Source organism: Lonchura striata, chromosome 15, assembly GCF_050655825.1.
Source record: "Lonchura striata isolate lonStrDom1 chromosome 15, ASM5065582v1, whole genome shotgun sequence".
In the NCBI taxonomy this organism is placed as follows: Eukaryota; Metazoa; Chordata; class Aves; order Passeriformes; family Estrildidae; genus Lonchura; species Lonchura striata.
Window position 1 is genome coordinate 4,795,643 of NC_140717.1, and position 14,552 is coordinate 4,810,194.

A 14,552-nucleotide genomic window follows, 5' to 3' on the forward strand; every position below is an offset into this window, starting at 1 on the left:
ACATCTGAAGTGGCAGCTCAGATGGGAAAGGCAGAAAAACAACCCTGATTTCAGGCAGCATCTGAAATGATTCAACCAGAGCCTGGATGAGAAGCATGAGTTGTTCCTTGCCTGTTCCCACTCTTCCCCTCAATCAGTTTAATCACGTTTGCTGTCCTTCCTGTGGGGCAGATCAGATCTGCCTGGGCCTTTCAATTTAGGAGAACAAGTATTTTTAGAAACAGAAAAATGCACTGGTCAAAGCCCAGTGGAGCTCAGTGCTGCACCTGGCCTTATATAACTTCATAAACATGATTAAATTTCATGGTGATGCTTGTTTAAATGAAAAGAAACCTTGTGACATGAGAAGAGTTAATGGTATTTAACACATCAGAAAAACCCCACAGCTTCCATGGCAACATCAGCATGGCCATGTCAATGTCACATCAATATTCTTTACTTCTAATTTGCTGATTATAGCCACATGCAGCTCAATAAATATTGCACTATCTGGATGTATTATTTCAACATTTGCCAGAACAGCAGCACTGATGCTGCCTGGCCTTTTATTTCCTATCTGTCCCATTTCAGAGATCTGAAAGGTGAATTAAGAGAGCAGAAGAGGATCATTTTGTGATGGAGGCCTTTGGGCAACCAAAGTGAAGCTTTAAAGACCTCGAGGAACAGGGCAAAGAGAGACAGAATTCTCCCAGGCCAATTCAGACATAGTTCAGTTCCCTATTAGGATTGACACATCCAATTTCCCTAGGTGTTCCTAAGATCTATAATCTCTCAATTAATTCTTTGTGAAGCTGCCTTAAAAAACATGACATTCTTCATCCTTAAGACCCAAAAAAACAAAGCAAGGATGACCTTTGTTGGAAAACCTAGGACATGAAAGTTAAACTTAAATAAAAATTAATTTAAACTTCCATTCCAAGGAAAAAGCTGCTACAAACTTCATGGAAATGCTAGTGTTTGAGGTAAAAACCAGTTTACAGCCTGTTCTCACTTCAGCCCAGCTCCCAACAGCTCAGTAACCAAACCCACAGATAATGATGTTCTGGCAAAGGCACCTCGAAGGGCTCTCAGTGCAAAGGAAATTAATATCTGTGCCTGGCAAGCCAAACTTCTCCTTGGAAAGTTTGGAACAAAAGACAAAGACAATAAACTGCTGAATTCAGCTTAAGAAAGAACGGACAGGGTCAGGAACAATGCATTCCAGCTCCCAGTTGGGCCCTTCCCAGCTGGATGTTAAAACTCCAGAGGGGAGAGGGCCAAAAGCTGCTTTCTTAAAAGTCCCCTGGGGCTGATACTTGCAGTGAACATCCATAAACTATTAATTTATCTAAATGACCAGAGCTCCCATCTCTGCTATAAACGTAGGATACATACTTGAACATCCAGCCATGGCCATGAAAGGCTGGAATGAAATGGAGCACTGGAAGAATCCCATGTAATGTTTTCCATGTTACATTTGCTCTGCCTGCAGCCCTGTGGCAAAGCTCACAGGTAACAGCAGCTGGAAAAAAAAATTATTTCTCCTCACATAACTTGTAGGTGGCCAGCAATTTAAGTGTTTGCAGCTAAGAATCTGTAAAACAAATAAGGGCTCTCACCCACAAAAATGGAAGAAAAGCTTATATCACATTCTCCTACCCCCTTCAATTCCTTCTCATACCCATCTCTATTCTTTTAAAGATTGTTTATTTTAACCAGCAGTAACAAAATTTATGGTTAAAATAAAATTTCTTTTTAATTTTATCATGTGTAAATGTCTTTCTAACCAATTAGTCCCATCATTGGAAGAGTCTCTGTGATTTTCAGTATCCAGGTTTTGCCTATCTTGAAATTCAACCTGTCTGGAGCAGTTCCATGACCTGCAAATGAATTTCAAACCCTTATCCTGACCAATTGATAAGTAAAGAAGCTAAAAGCACTCAGAATGCTTAAGTCTGAATAATAATTTCCTGGAGACAGGGATTTAAAAGCACACTGATGACAATTCTGAAGTTGCTGGAACACCTCTGATGAGCTCTCCTGTAATATCCCAAGGCAAGAAGGATTTTCCTTACAAAGGCCAAGGAGAGGGAATGGAAATACCTGGTCAACAGGGACTTGAAATAAGGGTCTGTGTGTGAAAGGGCAGATAAAGCATAAGATCTCTGGGAGGTTTATAATCCTATAATGCACACTGCAAAGGGATTACCCTTTTAAAGGTATTTATAATCCTATAATGGACACCCAAGCCCAGTGACCTAATAGGTACCGAACTGAGGGAAGTGAACCAGGAGCATTTGGGTGTGAAATGAAGAACCCTGGGATAACACACTAATGAGCAGCCCTGGCCCCTCCGGGACCTCAGGGAAGAAAAGCATTAAAAACCCCGTGCAGGCAGCACCGGGATCCAACGCCCCAAATAAAAAGTGTCACCTATTAACATTGGCCAAATGAAAAGTCCAAGTTGTTGGCCAAGAGCCAGGCAATCTCCCTGAATGCTTAATAATTCAACAAGCCAGGAATAGCCAGAGCACCTCCAGCATTCTGTTTAGTTAAAGACCACAGAGATTAGCAAACACATTATCCATCTCCGAGGCGATCCTTTCCCTGTTACAAGTCCCTTAACGACCTTTACCATCCCTCCCTCTCTCTCTCTCTCTTTTAATAAGGCTGAGCAAATGGGACTTCATTTCAACTGCCACAGACTGGGGGTATTAATTATTCATGCCCATAGTCTCCCCTTTGTTAAGGCAGTGCATTAGACTAATTCCCCTCTTTACTGGGTGACTTGGGCACGGCTCAGCCTGGGGCCGCTCCTCCGGGAGGGACGCGCACACCAGCCCAGGCACAGGAAAAAAGGCAAAGTTACTGTTCTGCACAGAACTGCAGAGTGGTGGGGACAGGGAACTCTCTTTAAATGCTGTCCAAGAACTGGTGAAAGATGCCTGAAATGAATTCCCAAAGAATTAAAAGGCTCTGGAGCCAGAAGAACTGAGCTGTGAGCTTTGTTACATCTCACTGCTAAGTGAGGTCAAGCGTGGTCGATGCGCTCTGCTTGAGACACTTCCAAGAAAAACCAAGGAACTGAAGGAAATGCTGCTGATGGAACTCTTCCATGCGTGGCCAAAACCCCAGCAGGTGTTTTGGGATGCTGTGTTGTTGGAGATGTCTTTTTTGGACAGAACATTAGAACAACAAATCCCTGAGCACTTGTTATCAAAGAGCCTGTGGTACTTTCAACAAGAGCTGGGGTGTCCATCCCACTGTCCTGGATGGCAGCCAGCACACGCCTGCTCTGGGAAGAGCTGCCTTCCCTCTCCCTTTCCCTTTCCTTCTCCCTTTCCCTTTCCCTTCCCAGCCCATTCCTGCCTCCTGTCCACAGGAACAGAGTGGGGCAGCTGGAGACCGAGCTGTGTCTCAGAACTGGCTGAATCCCTCTGTGTGTTGGTTCTTATTATTCTTATTCTCTGAATTTGGGTCTTATTTAGATGTAGTATTGGAGGGAGGATCATAAATATCAGCAAAAAGCACGTTGTAAAACCACATTCAAACCCTACATCCTTCTCACTGAACAGCACACAGGATCCATTACAGAAGCACTTTTTCAGAAAGAACCATCCAGGATTGAGGTTTCTGTCATTTCAAGTAAAACAGAACCACCCTGAGTTGCTCAGAGTGGCAGAGGATCAAGCAGCAAGCCCGAGAACAGAATTTACATTTATTTTCAGATTATGTTTCTCCCCTTTGCTTCTGTTCAGCCCTCTGCCAATTGGAAAAAACATTGCCTGAATACACACAAATATTGCCAATGAAAAAGGGGCTGTGAAATTCCAAGTCCACCATAAATAAAAAAGGATCTGGTTTCTGCTCAGGTCAAACCCATCCAATCCAGAGGGTACCTACAAAAGCAGGAATATGCATTTGTGGGGAACTCATCAAATTAAACACAACATATGGTACACACTGCTGCAAGTTTGGATTTTATTTCTAAAGTGATGTGGAAAACAAGAATATTTTTAAAGTTTACAAGCCCCAGGGGCACAGTTTCCCAGTGAAAATGTATTGGATTGCCTACTGTAAATATGGCACATAACACTGCAACAACAACAAAAACAATCTGACTGTTAACAAATGCAAGGTCAGCACGCTGATACTTGTGCACACAGATAAGTGTTCTGGCTCCATAAATTTCAAGATGAGCTAAGATTTAAAAGGAGTAGCTGAAGGAGATAGACAGACAATCAGAGAGAAAGAAAAAAGAGTAAATCAAACACAAAGCAGCCAGTTAAAAAATAAATAAATAAAAAAGCAGTTAATATCCATGAATAATGGATGTTTGATTTAAAAGCAGTTTACTCCAATATGATGTAATTTTTGACAATCAGCCAGAGAGACTATTTTTCAAGTTCTTGCCAGATATAAGTCATTGTGGGGAGCTGGAAACTCGAGTGCTTCTCTGAGCATGTGGAAAATTGACTTTCATGCCATCCTAAAGGTGACTTTTCCTGGCAGACGCATGCGCTGGGCAATGCCTGAAAACCCAAAAGCAGCACAGCTCCCAGCAAATCCAGCTTGAAAAGCAGCTCCCTGCTCCTCCCCATCCAACACCTGCTGCACAAGCCACACACAGAGCTAAAGACAAGCGGAGTTTGCTTTTCTCTTTGAAGTTTCTCTGTGCCTGGAGTTGCAGAGTGAGGCTTCAGGCTGGTGGCAAGGAGGGGAGCCAAGCGCTGCGCTGGCGCTGCCAACGCACCTGCAGCCCTGGGCACTGCCAGCCCCCGGGGCTCTGCCAGCCTGGGATGGGCTGGGATGTGGGCAGACGCCTGCTAGGACTGCAGTGGGGTCACCAGGCTCTTTTGACTCGTGGCTGGAGCTTGGGCTAAGAGCTCCAGGGCCCGTGGGGAGGATGCTGTGTTTACCCACCGAACCACCCACACACTCAAAAAACCCCTCTGGCCCAGGGACAGGTGCTCCCTAACCTGAGGGAAACCTTCTCCCATGGAGAAGGAGGCAAGGTGAACCTTAAAAGCTGAATTAAATCTCTTGGTTTCATCACCAGGCACATCCTAGCAGCTGTATTTTCCAAACCTGAGGCACCCACCTCAGCCATCGTGCCAATTTTGAGGCACTCGCACTACAGCACAAACAGGGGGAGGAAAGCAGAATGTCCTTAAAGTCAGCCAAATAGAAGGGATGGATTTATTTATTACTTATTTAGTCTTTTATTTATTTCAACTTGCAAAATTATTCCTGGTCACTTAAGAGTGTTTGATCAAGAAATCATGCAAAATTTAGACAAGGAAAAGTTCTGGACTCTCTGCTGATCTCTTTTTCTTGTAATAATTCAGTTCCTCAGAGAGCTCTGCCTCTCTGATGTGGTACCAAAGAACTTATAAAGAAAAAGGTATTTAAAACACCTTTCAACACCTCCAAAGATCTGCTAACACCCTGCAGTCCTGCAGCTCCTCAAAGAGAGACATTTGGGCAAGTTCCATCTCTTCAGACACACCAGCAAGCCCTGCCCTTCTACTGGTATGAAAACAAGGGTTCATAAAGATGAATTTGTTGAAATTTGGGCTCTTTACGAGGGTCATGGAGGCCAACAGAAGTGAAAAACCCCACATTTTTTAAACAAAAAAAACTAAGATTAAAAAAATGGAAGTCTTTGGAACTCCATGAGAACTGGAGACATTTAATACCAGAAAAGACAATGCAGCTTCTCAGACAGAAGGATTTTAGTTAAAGTGAGGTGTAAATAAGGTGTAAAAGCTCACATAAAGGAGCCATGAATTAAATATATAATCAAAAAATGACTGTAAAGTATGAAACTCAATTTCAAGGAGTATTTACTGTTGTCCAGAGCAGCTGTGGCTTCCCCTGGATCCCTGGCAGTGTCCAAAGCCAGGCTGGATGGGGCTTGGAGCAGCCTGGGACAATGGAAGGTGTCCCTGCCCATGGCAGGGGGTGGCACTAGATGGGCTTTAAGATCCCCTTCCAGTCCAAACCCATCAGGGATTCTATGACTTAAAATTTGTTTTCACTCACTATCACTGGTTAATTCCACTGGATACACTCGCATTTTCGAGCAGCTGAAGAATTCCATGGAAAAATTAAATCCAGGAGCAAACCCAGGCAGTGTTTCAATGGCTGCTGAGAGGAGCCAGGTGAGGTTGAACACCTTTCCTCAAGCACAAGCCAATCAGCAGCTCCAAAGAGCTGCAAAAGCAACAGCTTGAAAAAGCAGCACCCGAGAGAGCTGATCTCAGCACATGCAGCCTGTGCCTCGGAGCTGGAAGCTGTAAAATCATCCCTTCCCTCCCCTCTTCCCCATCCACCACCCCTGGAATCAGGCTCACATTTGTGCACAAAGCAACCAAAGCCACACCTGAACTGTGCCTGACAATATCTGTAATCAAAAATCCTCATGCATGCTGTATGAAGCTTCTTTGGTAGAAAAACCCACAAATCCTGCTTTGTTCATTTGTCTTATATCCCCAAGAACTGCTGAACGTGTTAAAAATTTTGAACAGAATTTGAAATACAGGAGAAAGTTGTGTTTTAGGATTTTTCCCCTCATCTCAGGAGAACAAACACCTCTAAATTTCACAGAAATAATCCACAAAGCTCACCTGAGCTACAGTAGGAGACCAGACTTACCTGACAGCAGATTCAAGGATGGTTATAAAGGCACCAGCTATGAGAAAAGCTCCAGATTGCATCAGAAACCAGATGAACTCAAGCCTAACATTTATCCTGCTGCCTCCTTATGAGGTTTAGATCCCAACATGAAGAGGACCAAAGCCAGTCTGTGGATTTAATCTCCCCCATGGTGTATAAACCCAAAATTCCCACAGGTGAATGCCCAGCCTTGGTGGTGCTGCAGCAGCTCTGTGACCAAGGAGCTCCCAGCTGCCTGACACAGGGAATGTGTCACTGGCCTGACATCATCCCTCAAGGAATGTCCCCTAGATGCCCTGGGAATACGGATTTCCCCCATGGGTCATTATCTAGGCTAGGTAATTAGCCCTAGACAAGCCTAGATGAAAACACAGATCTCAGAATTTGGACTTGAAGAGATTTCACATTGAGTTAACAGAGCTGAAACAACAAAATCTTTCATAGCTTAACTTCAAAAAAGAGTTCCAGGAGCACTAAAGCAGAAGAACTTTCAAGAAACAGCATCATATTTAGGTTGTCTGGTGCTACTAAAGTGCAAGCTGAACTTCTCAGGGATGAAGCATTTCTGTTCTCCCCTCCCTCCTGCATGGGTATCTCTCATCTGACAGGAGCCAAGTCTAGGCCATGGATTTGATGTTTTCCTCCTCTCCAACATAAAAGTTCCCACAAAATGTATGCCTCAGATCTCAGCTCTGCTGTCAAATGTGGCTAAAATTAGAAAATTATTAAAAAAAAAAAAAAAAGAGAGAGAGAGAGGGAGGAAAAAGATGGTTTCCTTAAGCGTTTTCATCAGGAAGCAGGTTACTAGGCAGGGATTGCCAGAAGGAAAATAACAACCTGGAGGAAAACAAAGAAAACCCCAAACTGGGGAGGAACACAGGCAGCAGCCAAGGGGGCTGGGATCCTCCAGGATCCCATCTCCAGGCTGGGGAGCTCTCCCAAAGCCACACTGTCACCGTGTGCCCAGCGTAATCAGCCGCTGCAAAGTCCCTTCACGTCTGCGTGGGGCCGCTCATTACCATAATAGACATCAGTAATTAATTTCCGGCGTGATGTCAGCTGCAGCAGCAGTGCCAAGGCAGTGTCCTTGTCACGCCCCCCGGCCGTCTGGGCCCATTCCCTGATTAGGATGCACCAGGCTTAATACAATGTGCCAGCAGGAGCCAGGGAGCTCAGGACTAAATTAGGAGAGATGTCCGGCTTTGCTGAGCGGCATTCAGGGCCTAGGGAGGTTTCTCTGACGGAACTCAAAATGTCCCTCAGACATTTTTGTAGGTTCTGGGCCCAGGTCAGAAGCATTTGAGACCCTGGCAGGCAGCTGCAAACAGCTGTGATTTTGGGTTTGCACCATGGAATGATTTACCAACCTTGCAGGAAGAACAAGAAGTCACAGAAGTTTAGATATTATAGTAGAAGTAGTCACAAAGTAGAGGGAAGAATTTTTGAGTGCTGTACAGGGGGGTTTTGGTTTTGTACATGGGGGTCAGAGGTTTTTAGGAGGGATTTTGGCCAGTCCTGTCCTCCCTCTTTCTTCTTCCTTACCTCCATGTTCTTGGTGATGCTGGCACTCACAGGTTGGTTTAGAGTAGAAAGGCACCATTTAATATAGGTAATAGGCATTGGGGACAAACTGTAACCATGTAACACATAATGTACCATATAAAAGATAGAAAATCACCATTTAATGTAGGTAATAGGCATTGGGGAAGAACTGCAAACATGTAATACATAATGTCCCATATGAAAGACAGCAGCAGCCCTGGGCAGGGAGAGAAGAAGCAGTCGGGGTCAGAGAGGATGTCAGGGTGTGTGTGTGCCTCTGCCTGAGCTGTGAGCAAACCACAGCAGCCCCAGAAGAAAATCTTTTAGATAAATTGCAATAAACTGCCTTGAGAGCAACAACAGAGACTGCTGAGCCTTTCTTTGGAAGCATGGGTGGAGGAGAGACTTTTCCACCACACGGAGCCACCCCTGACCTAGGGGTGAGCTCTGGCACTTCTCTGTTCTTTATGAGGCACAAAAGTGATCACTAGGGTAATGCCCCCAAATGAGGCAATTTTACACCCTGACCTCCCACCTCTGGAGGGAAAAGAGCTGGATTAGGACAGCAAAGGAATGAATAAAGACAGTGCAGCTCGCAGCATCTCAGCCCTCGAGGTATTTGTGGTGAACGGGGGTTTTAAGGGGAATGAGATGCAGCTGGACATGTTTATCCCTTACAGAGGAAATCCCAAATAAAGCTTTCCCATTCCAGTCACTTGCCAAGGGAAATCCTGCATTTTTACACTCCAGATCACAGTGGTCTGCAGTGTGTGCTCCACTCCTGCTCCCTTCTCCAGCTGCCTGAAGCCCCCTCCTTCCCTCACTGCTGACAGCTCAGTGTAACACAAAAATGGAATGAAATCAGGGTGTGGAAAAGGGAGGCACGGTGCAGGAAAGAGACAGGAACTCTTCCCAAGACATCTGGAAACACCAAAATCTCTTCACAGTTTGGCCAAATACTCAAGATCACAGCACAAAAAGCACCCTCCTCCTAAAGGTGCTCGTTTCCCTGACACAGCATCCCTCACCAGGGAGGCTCAGGGATGGTTTGGGAGTTTGGGCTCTTTACTGGGGTTTTTAGGTGGGCTTTTTGAGAAGAGTTCCCCCTGATGCCATTGATGCAGCATAGACAGAGCTGGGCCTTGCTGAGAAGCAGAGGTTGCAAAGTGAACCCAGCTGGCTGAATGTCAGATTATGCTTTTTTCTGACCTAGAGATGGGGCTACTGAAAGGTGTTTTAAAAATTTCTATTCCATTTTTCATCTCATGTGGAGGGTGAGACAATACAGGTATTATAATTTACACTATCACAATTAGAAACTAATTATTTCTTAATTACAATATAGAATAAGTGGTTTTTTACTTATTTTTACCACACTATGCTGTAAATGTCTTAAAACTAATAATCTAAAATTACTCTTCATAAGTCTTACTACAATATATTTTTCATAATTATATTTCTCTAAAGTATTTAGTCTTATTTATCAAACCATCCTTTGAAACTTGTTTCTAGTTCTATTTCTCTCTCAACAATATCTATCTTATTCCATAGCTTTTCTAAGTCAATATATTTCCTATCTCAAAGTTTACATACAGATACATCCTATGTAAAGCTTGTGTCAAGCTTTAAAAATTCTCTACAAATTCATTTCCCGCAGCTGAACAATAATCCCTCACTTCAGCCCACAGAAGAACACAAACCAGCATCAGATTATTGCATTGAATTGTCTTTTCTCTGCTCTCAAAAAGCTGGAAAGCAGAGAAAGAAGTCCTCAGCATGATCTCTTTTTCCCTTAATTACAAAGGTATAAAAATCTTCTCAGAAAATAATTACAATACCTGGTTGGGCTCATTCAATAACCAGCCAAAGGTTTTGATGCCAAAGGCTGCCTCGTGAGCAGCCACATCGAGGCAGGTGACAGGCTGACCATAGACAGAGTGGAGAATTCTGCCAGGATCTTCTGCTTTCAGGAGATAGACAATGTCCTCTGCAGCTGCCACTGCCACTGGGCTCCCCGTGACATCTGGAACCAGATTAAGGAAGTTGACCTAAAAAGAGCAGACTTTTTATTTTATTTTTTTATTTTACTTTATTCTAATACAGTCAAAAATTCTTTTGCATCACTAATGCCACATGCTGAACTGAACAAACTACTCATGTGTGTCCTGAATCATCTCCATTATGGATTAATTCCACACAAAGACCAAGCATCAAGCTTATTTCTGAACTGTAAGACTGACTTAGCTTTTGGGGATTCACCAGGAGTGGTTTAAATCACTTCACACCCTTTAACTGCACAGCTTCCTCCTACAGGAGAGAGACTTCAGGACTCAATTATTCCTACACACTTCCTTCCCCTTTCAAATAAATGCTGATACTCTGAGACAAAACAAAACTTCAGAAAATGAGTTTTAATTACAACTCTCAAAACTTCAGTGACAGAAGGTGCAACCTAAAGAAGCTGCATGAGTAGTTACAGCTTCACAAGTGACACTATTAGGCTGCCTGCAATATCCTGCCTCAGAATTAATCAGACAGTGTGGATCTGGAATGAGACCTGGAGTTTCAGCTCCAATTCTATGCGAGAAAACTGATTTACAAAATGAGCCAGCTTAGTTTACTGTTGACAAAAAAAAAAAAAAAATTAAACCCAGCCAACCTCCTGCACCATATGGACTTGTGTTCATTTTCACTCCTAGCTTAAGCCAGCAGTTCACCCTTGCTCTTCAGGGATGGAAGACTCACCCCTTAGCCTGCTCCAAAGTCAGAGCCTCGAGCTGGTAACGCCTTGATCTAGTTCAAGCTTTTATAAGAATCATCCTAATCCTACCAACAATAATTAGTGGATCAGGAGTGTGGATATTCTCCATTCAGAGAGAAAAAAAGAAAGATTTTTGCTGTGCTAAGCCTGGGAAAAAGTTCAAGAGGAACGTAAACAATCTATTCTCTTGCTTTCTGTTCATACTGTTTATAGATATGATCTACCACACTGACCTAAGTCCAGTGTACCAATCAGGTGAACTGGTTTTATTAAGACCACTGGAATTAATGTTCATGATGTTCTCTATAAAAGAGAGAAGTGCTTTTGAATAAATGTCAGTTTGCCTTCTGAAATCGTGCGAGCCATTTTGCCCGTCCCTGGCTCAACAGCATCATAGGAGCTCCTTGAAGGAAGCAGAGCAGCCTGGAGACTCACCAGTTTCTGGATTTCAAAGGTTCCTGGGGTTTGCCAGAATCCTCTGTCGTCGGGGCTCTCCAGCCTGACCTGGAAGCCGGAGGCCGTGGCCACCGCGGCGCCGCCCGGGGCCAGCGCCAGCGCCTGGATGTGCTGGTTGTGCTGGAAGTGATGGATGGGCTCCTGCCCCAGCAGCAGGCTCCAAACACTGACAGTGCCTGCACAGGGGAAAGAAATGGGCACTGGGGTTAGCTCAGCCTCTGACACAGCCTTCAGCCAGTGGTTAAACAACTGCAAAGCCAGCTGGTGGAACAAAGGAATATGCAGAGAAGAGATGGGGGCAGGACACCTGAACATCAGGGTGCTGTGGTTCCTCTGGCCATGGGTTCACAGAATTTATGTGCTCTGGCCTGAAGCTGAAGGAGGGGATGTATAGATGGGATAGTGGGAAGGGATTCCTCCCTCAGAGGATGAGGACAGGGTGCCCAGAGCCGCTGTGGCTGCCCCTGGATTCCTGGAAGTGTCCAAGCACAGACTGGACAGGGCTTGGAGCAACCTGGGATAGTAGAAGGTGTCCCTGGCCATGGCACAGGGGGATGGGATGAGCTTTAAGGTCCCTTCCAACCCAAATCCATCTGTGATTGTGTGATACCAGGCTCTATGGCTCTGTACCTAATTCCTAATTTCTCACTGTCCAATAACATTAGCAGCTACCTTGAGGAAGACTCTTTAACTTCTCTCACATTTCCATGTTTGAAGATCAGATGTAAATAGACACCTGAAATTTTGTTCTTTTATAGAGAGGCCCTCAATGACCCCAGACCAGTGAGGAAGAACCCACACTCCAATTCTAAGTCACTTTGCTGCACAATTCACAGAATCACAGAATATCCTGAGCAGGAAAGGACCCAGAGGATCATCCAGCCCAGCCCCTGTCCCTGCCAAGACCCCCACCAACCCCACCCTGTCCATCCCTGGTGTCCAAAGTCTCTTGGGGCTCTGGCAGCCTCGGGGCTGTGCCCATTCCCTGGGAACGTGGGCAGTGCCAGCACCTCTGGGGGAAGAACCTTTCCATGATCTCCACCTAAACCTCCTGACACAGCTCCATTCCCTGGTCCTGTCCCTGGTCACCACAGAGAAAAGCTAAACAATGCAAATCTTAAAGAATAAAGAAGTGTAAGTCAAAAGAAAACATATTTGTAATTCCATTTTTGCCAGCCTGGCTCCCCAGTTCTCTATTTAAAAGCATCATAATCTGAGTAAGAGCAACCTGAGGCAATCAGGAGGGAACAGAAGGGAATTGGAGCCTTCTGGGCCACCTTTGCACTGAACTGAGAAGCAATCTTCAGCGTGACAGGCAGGGCTGGAGAAGCCTCCCTTGCAGAGGGGCACGTTAATGATGAAATGATTAATGGCAGCTCTTCCTTCAGAAGGAGACATAAAAGCCCTGACAGACAGCTGTGGATGGGCACCACTGCCAGTTTGCAAACACTCCTCCCCAGTCCCAGAGGAGGTGAAGCAAGAGTGTGGTAATGAAACTGCACATAGTGAAATGGTAGCTAAATGAGTTTAAATTGATTTATGGTAGCTTTTGTAAAGATTATTTGGTATCTGGTAAGTGCTACCGATGTGAAATAATGCAGATAATCCTTAAGATCCCTGTCTAATGGCACTCCCACTGAATATTTATATTCCTCACCATGGGAATGAGTACCATAATGGGGACCATTTTTGTTTTATTAGGGATGAATATTTAAATTAATCTGCTATTTGCCTAAACAATTAGCCGCCTCTGTTTGTTTACACAAAGCCAAAACTGCAATTAGGCTTCCATCAGAAAGATAAGTCCCGACTAAAACTGTCCCGACGGAGTCGTAAGGGCTCAGAGCAGAACTTCCCAAAATTACTTCTTAGCATAATGGTAATTATGTTAATTGCTTGAAAGGTAAATAACTGCTGAACTGGGTTTGCAAAACAGACTGGTTGCACAGAGCTTCAAACCAGTTAACAAATCCAAGAGGGCAGCACAGGCTGCAGCCCCTGCAGGGCTGAGCTGAGGCTCCTCTTCCCCAAAGCAAAGCAATGGGGAGGTCTCACCTCCAGGAGAGATGATTCAGCCAGGCAAAAAACAAAAAAAAACCATCAGTGATAAAGTGGCATCAGATACAGAGAGTCAGAACTGGACTTCTGTGTCAGACCGTGGATTTGGCTGCCAGGCTCCTCCAAGCAGGAGGATTTTCAGTTTTTGTTCAGCAGAAAATGTATCCCAATTAAAGACCATGTTCATGAAGGGGAAAAGGGAGGCTGATTTGTTTTCAGGAAAGACTTTTGTTACATATCCCTGTGATGAACAATCCACTGGGTTTAACAGTGTCTAAATGGATGAAAGTTCTCAAAAATTTAAAAAAAAAATATTCTGACCACAGGAGCAAACTGAGAAACCCAGAGCTCAGGGTTCTGCTCTCTAATTTTGGGCAACAAGCCACTTATTATTATTATTATTGTTATTATTATTACATCTCAAACATGACAAAATCTGTCCAAAATTAAAGATTTTAACCGGGCAAACACAGACTGTACAAACACAGATATGGGCAATACATTCCTGGTAATCTAAAAAAGGAGTAACTTGTAAGGTCACAAATTCACATGTGATGAAGGAGCACAAAGTAAAGAGTAACAAGGAGAGTTCAGAGAATATCCTGAGTGTAAAGGAACCCACAAGAATCAGGACAGAAGGAAAATAGAAAAAGCAAACACTCCACTGGATTTATAAATGGGTAAAGCTGCTATGAGGGCTAAAAGTGCTGCTCAGAACATTTCACTGCAGAAACAACAAAAGGTATTTATGGGTGTGCAAGTCCTTGCAGCAGTCAATCACATTTGGGTAAGAGCAAAAAATCCCACACCATTCCAGTTCAGGTTATTAGTGTGGCACTAAAAAAAAAAAAAATCAGGCTAAGATTTAGCAGTGCAGATGAGATCACTGCTCTCCACAGTCTGTCTTCCTGCCTCCAGCACTGCCCAGCACCTCATTTCCACAGCAATTCCTCTGCTGAGGTGAAGTTAAGGTTGCAGCTATATGTTATCTTTTTTATTTTTTCAATACAGAATTCTTACTAAGTGTTAGAAGGTCATGAAATGAAAATTATAAGCAGTGGTTTCACAGCACGCTAAA

The 14,552-nt window shown here is 44.1% G+C and overlaps 1 protein-coding gene across 8 annotated transcripts in view; it reads right to left on the minus strand.

Annotated features, from left to right (window-relative positions):
- Nucleotides 1-14,552, minus strand: part of FBXW8 (F-box and WD repeat domain containing 8) — a 56,164-nt gene that overhangs the window by 11,675 nt on the left and 29,937 nt on the right. For all 8 annotated transcript variants that reach the window (XR_014958636.1, XR_014958634.1, XR_014958635.1 and 5 more), the window contains exons 6-7: nucleotides 11,396-11,592; nucleotides 10,038-10,247 (exon numbers count right to left, since the gene is read on the minus strand). Coding sequence is in view for 5 of the 8 variants with exons in the window: in XM_085592968.1 (XP_085449094.1) it covers nucleotides 10,038-10,247; nucleotides 11,396-11,592 (407 nt within the window). In the remaining 3 variants the exon portion in view is untranslated. The remainder of the gene's footprint in view (nucleotides 1-10,037; nucleotides 10,248-11,395; nucleotides 11,593-14,552) is intronic.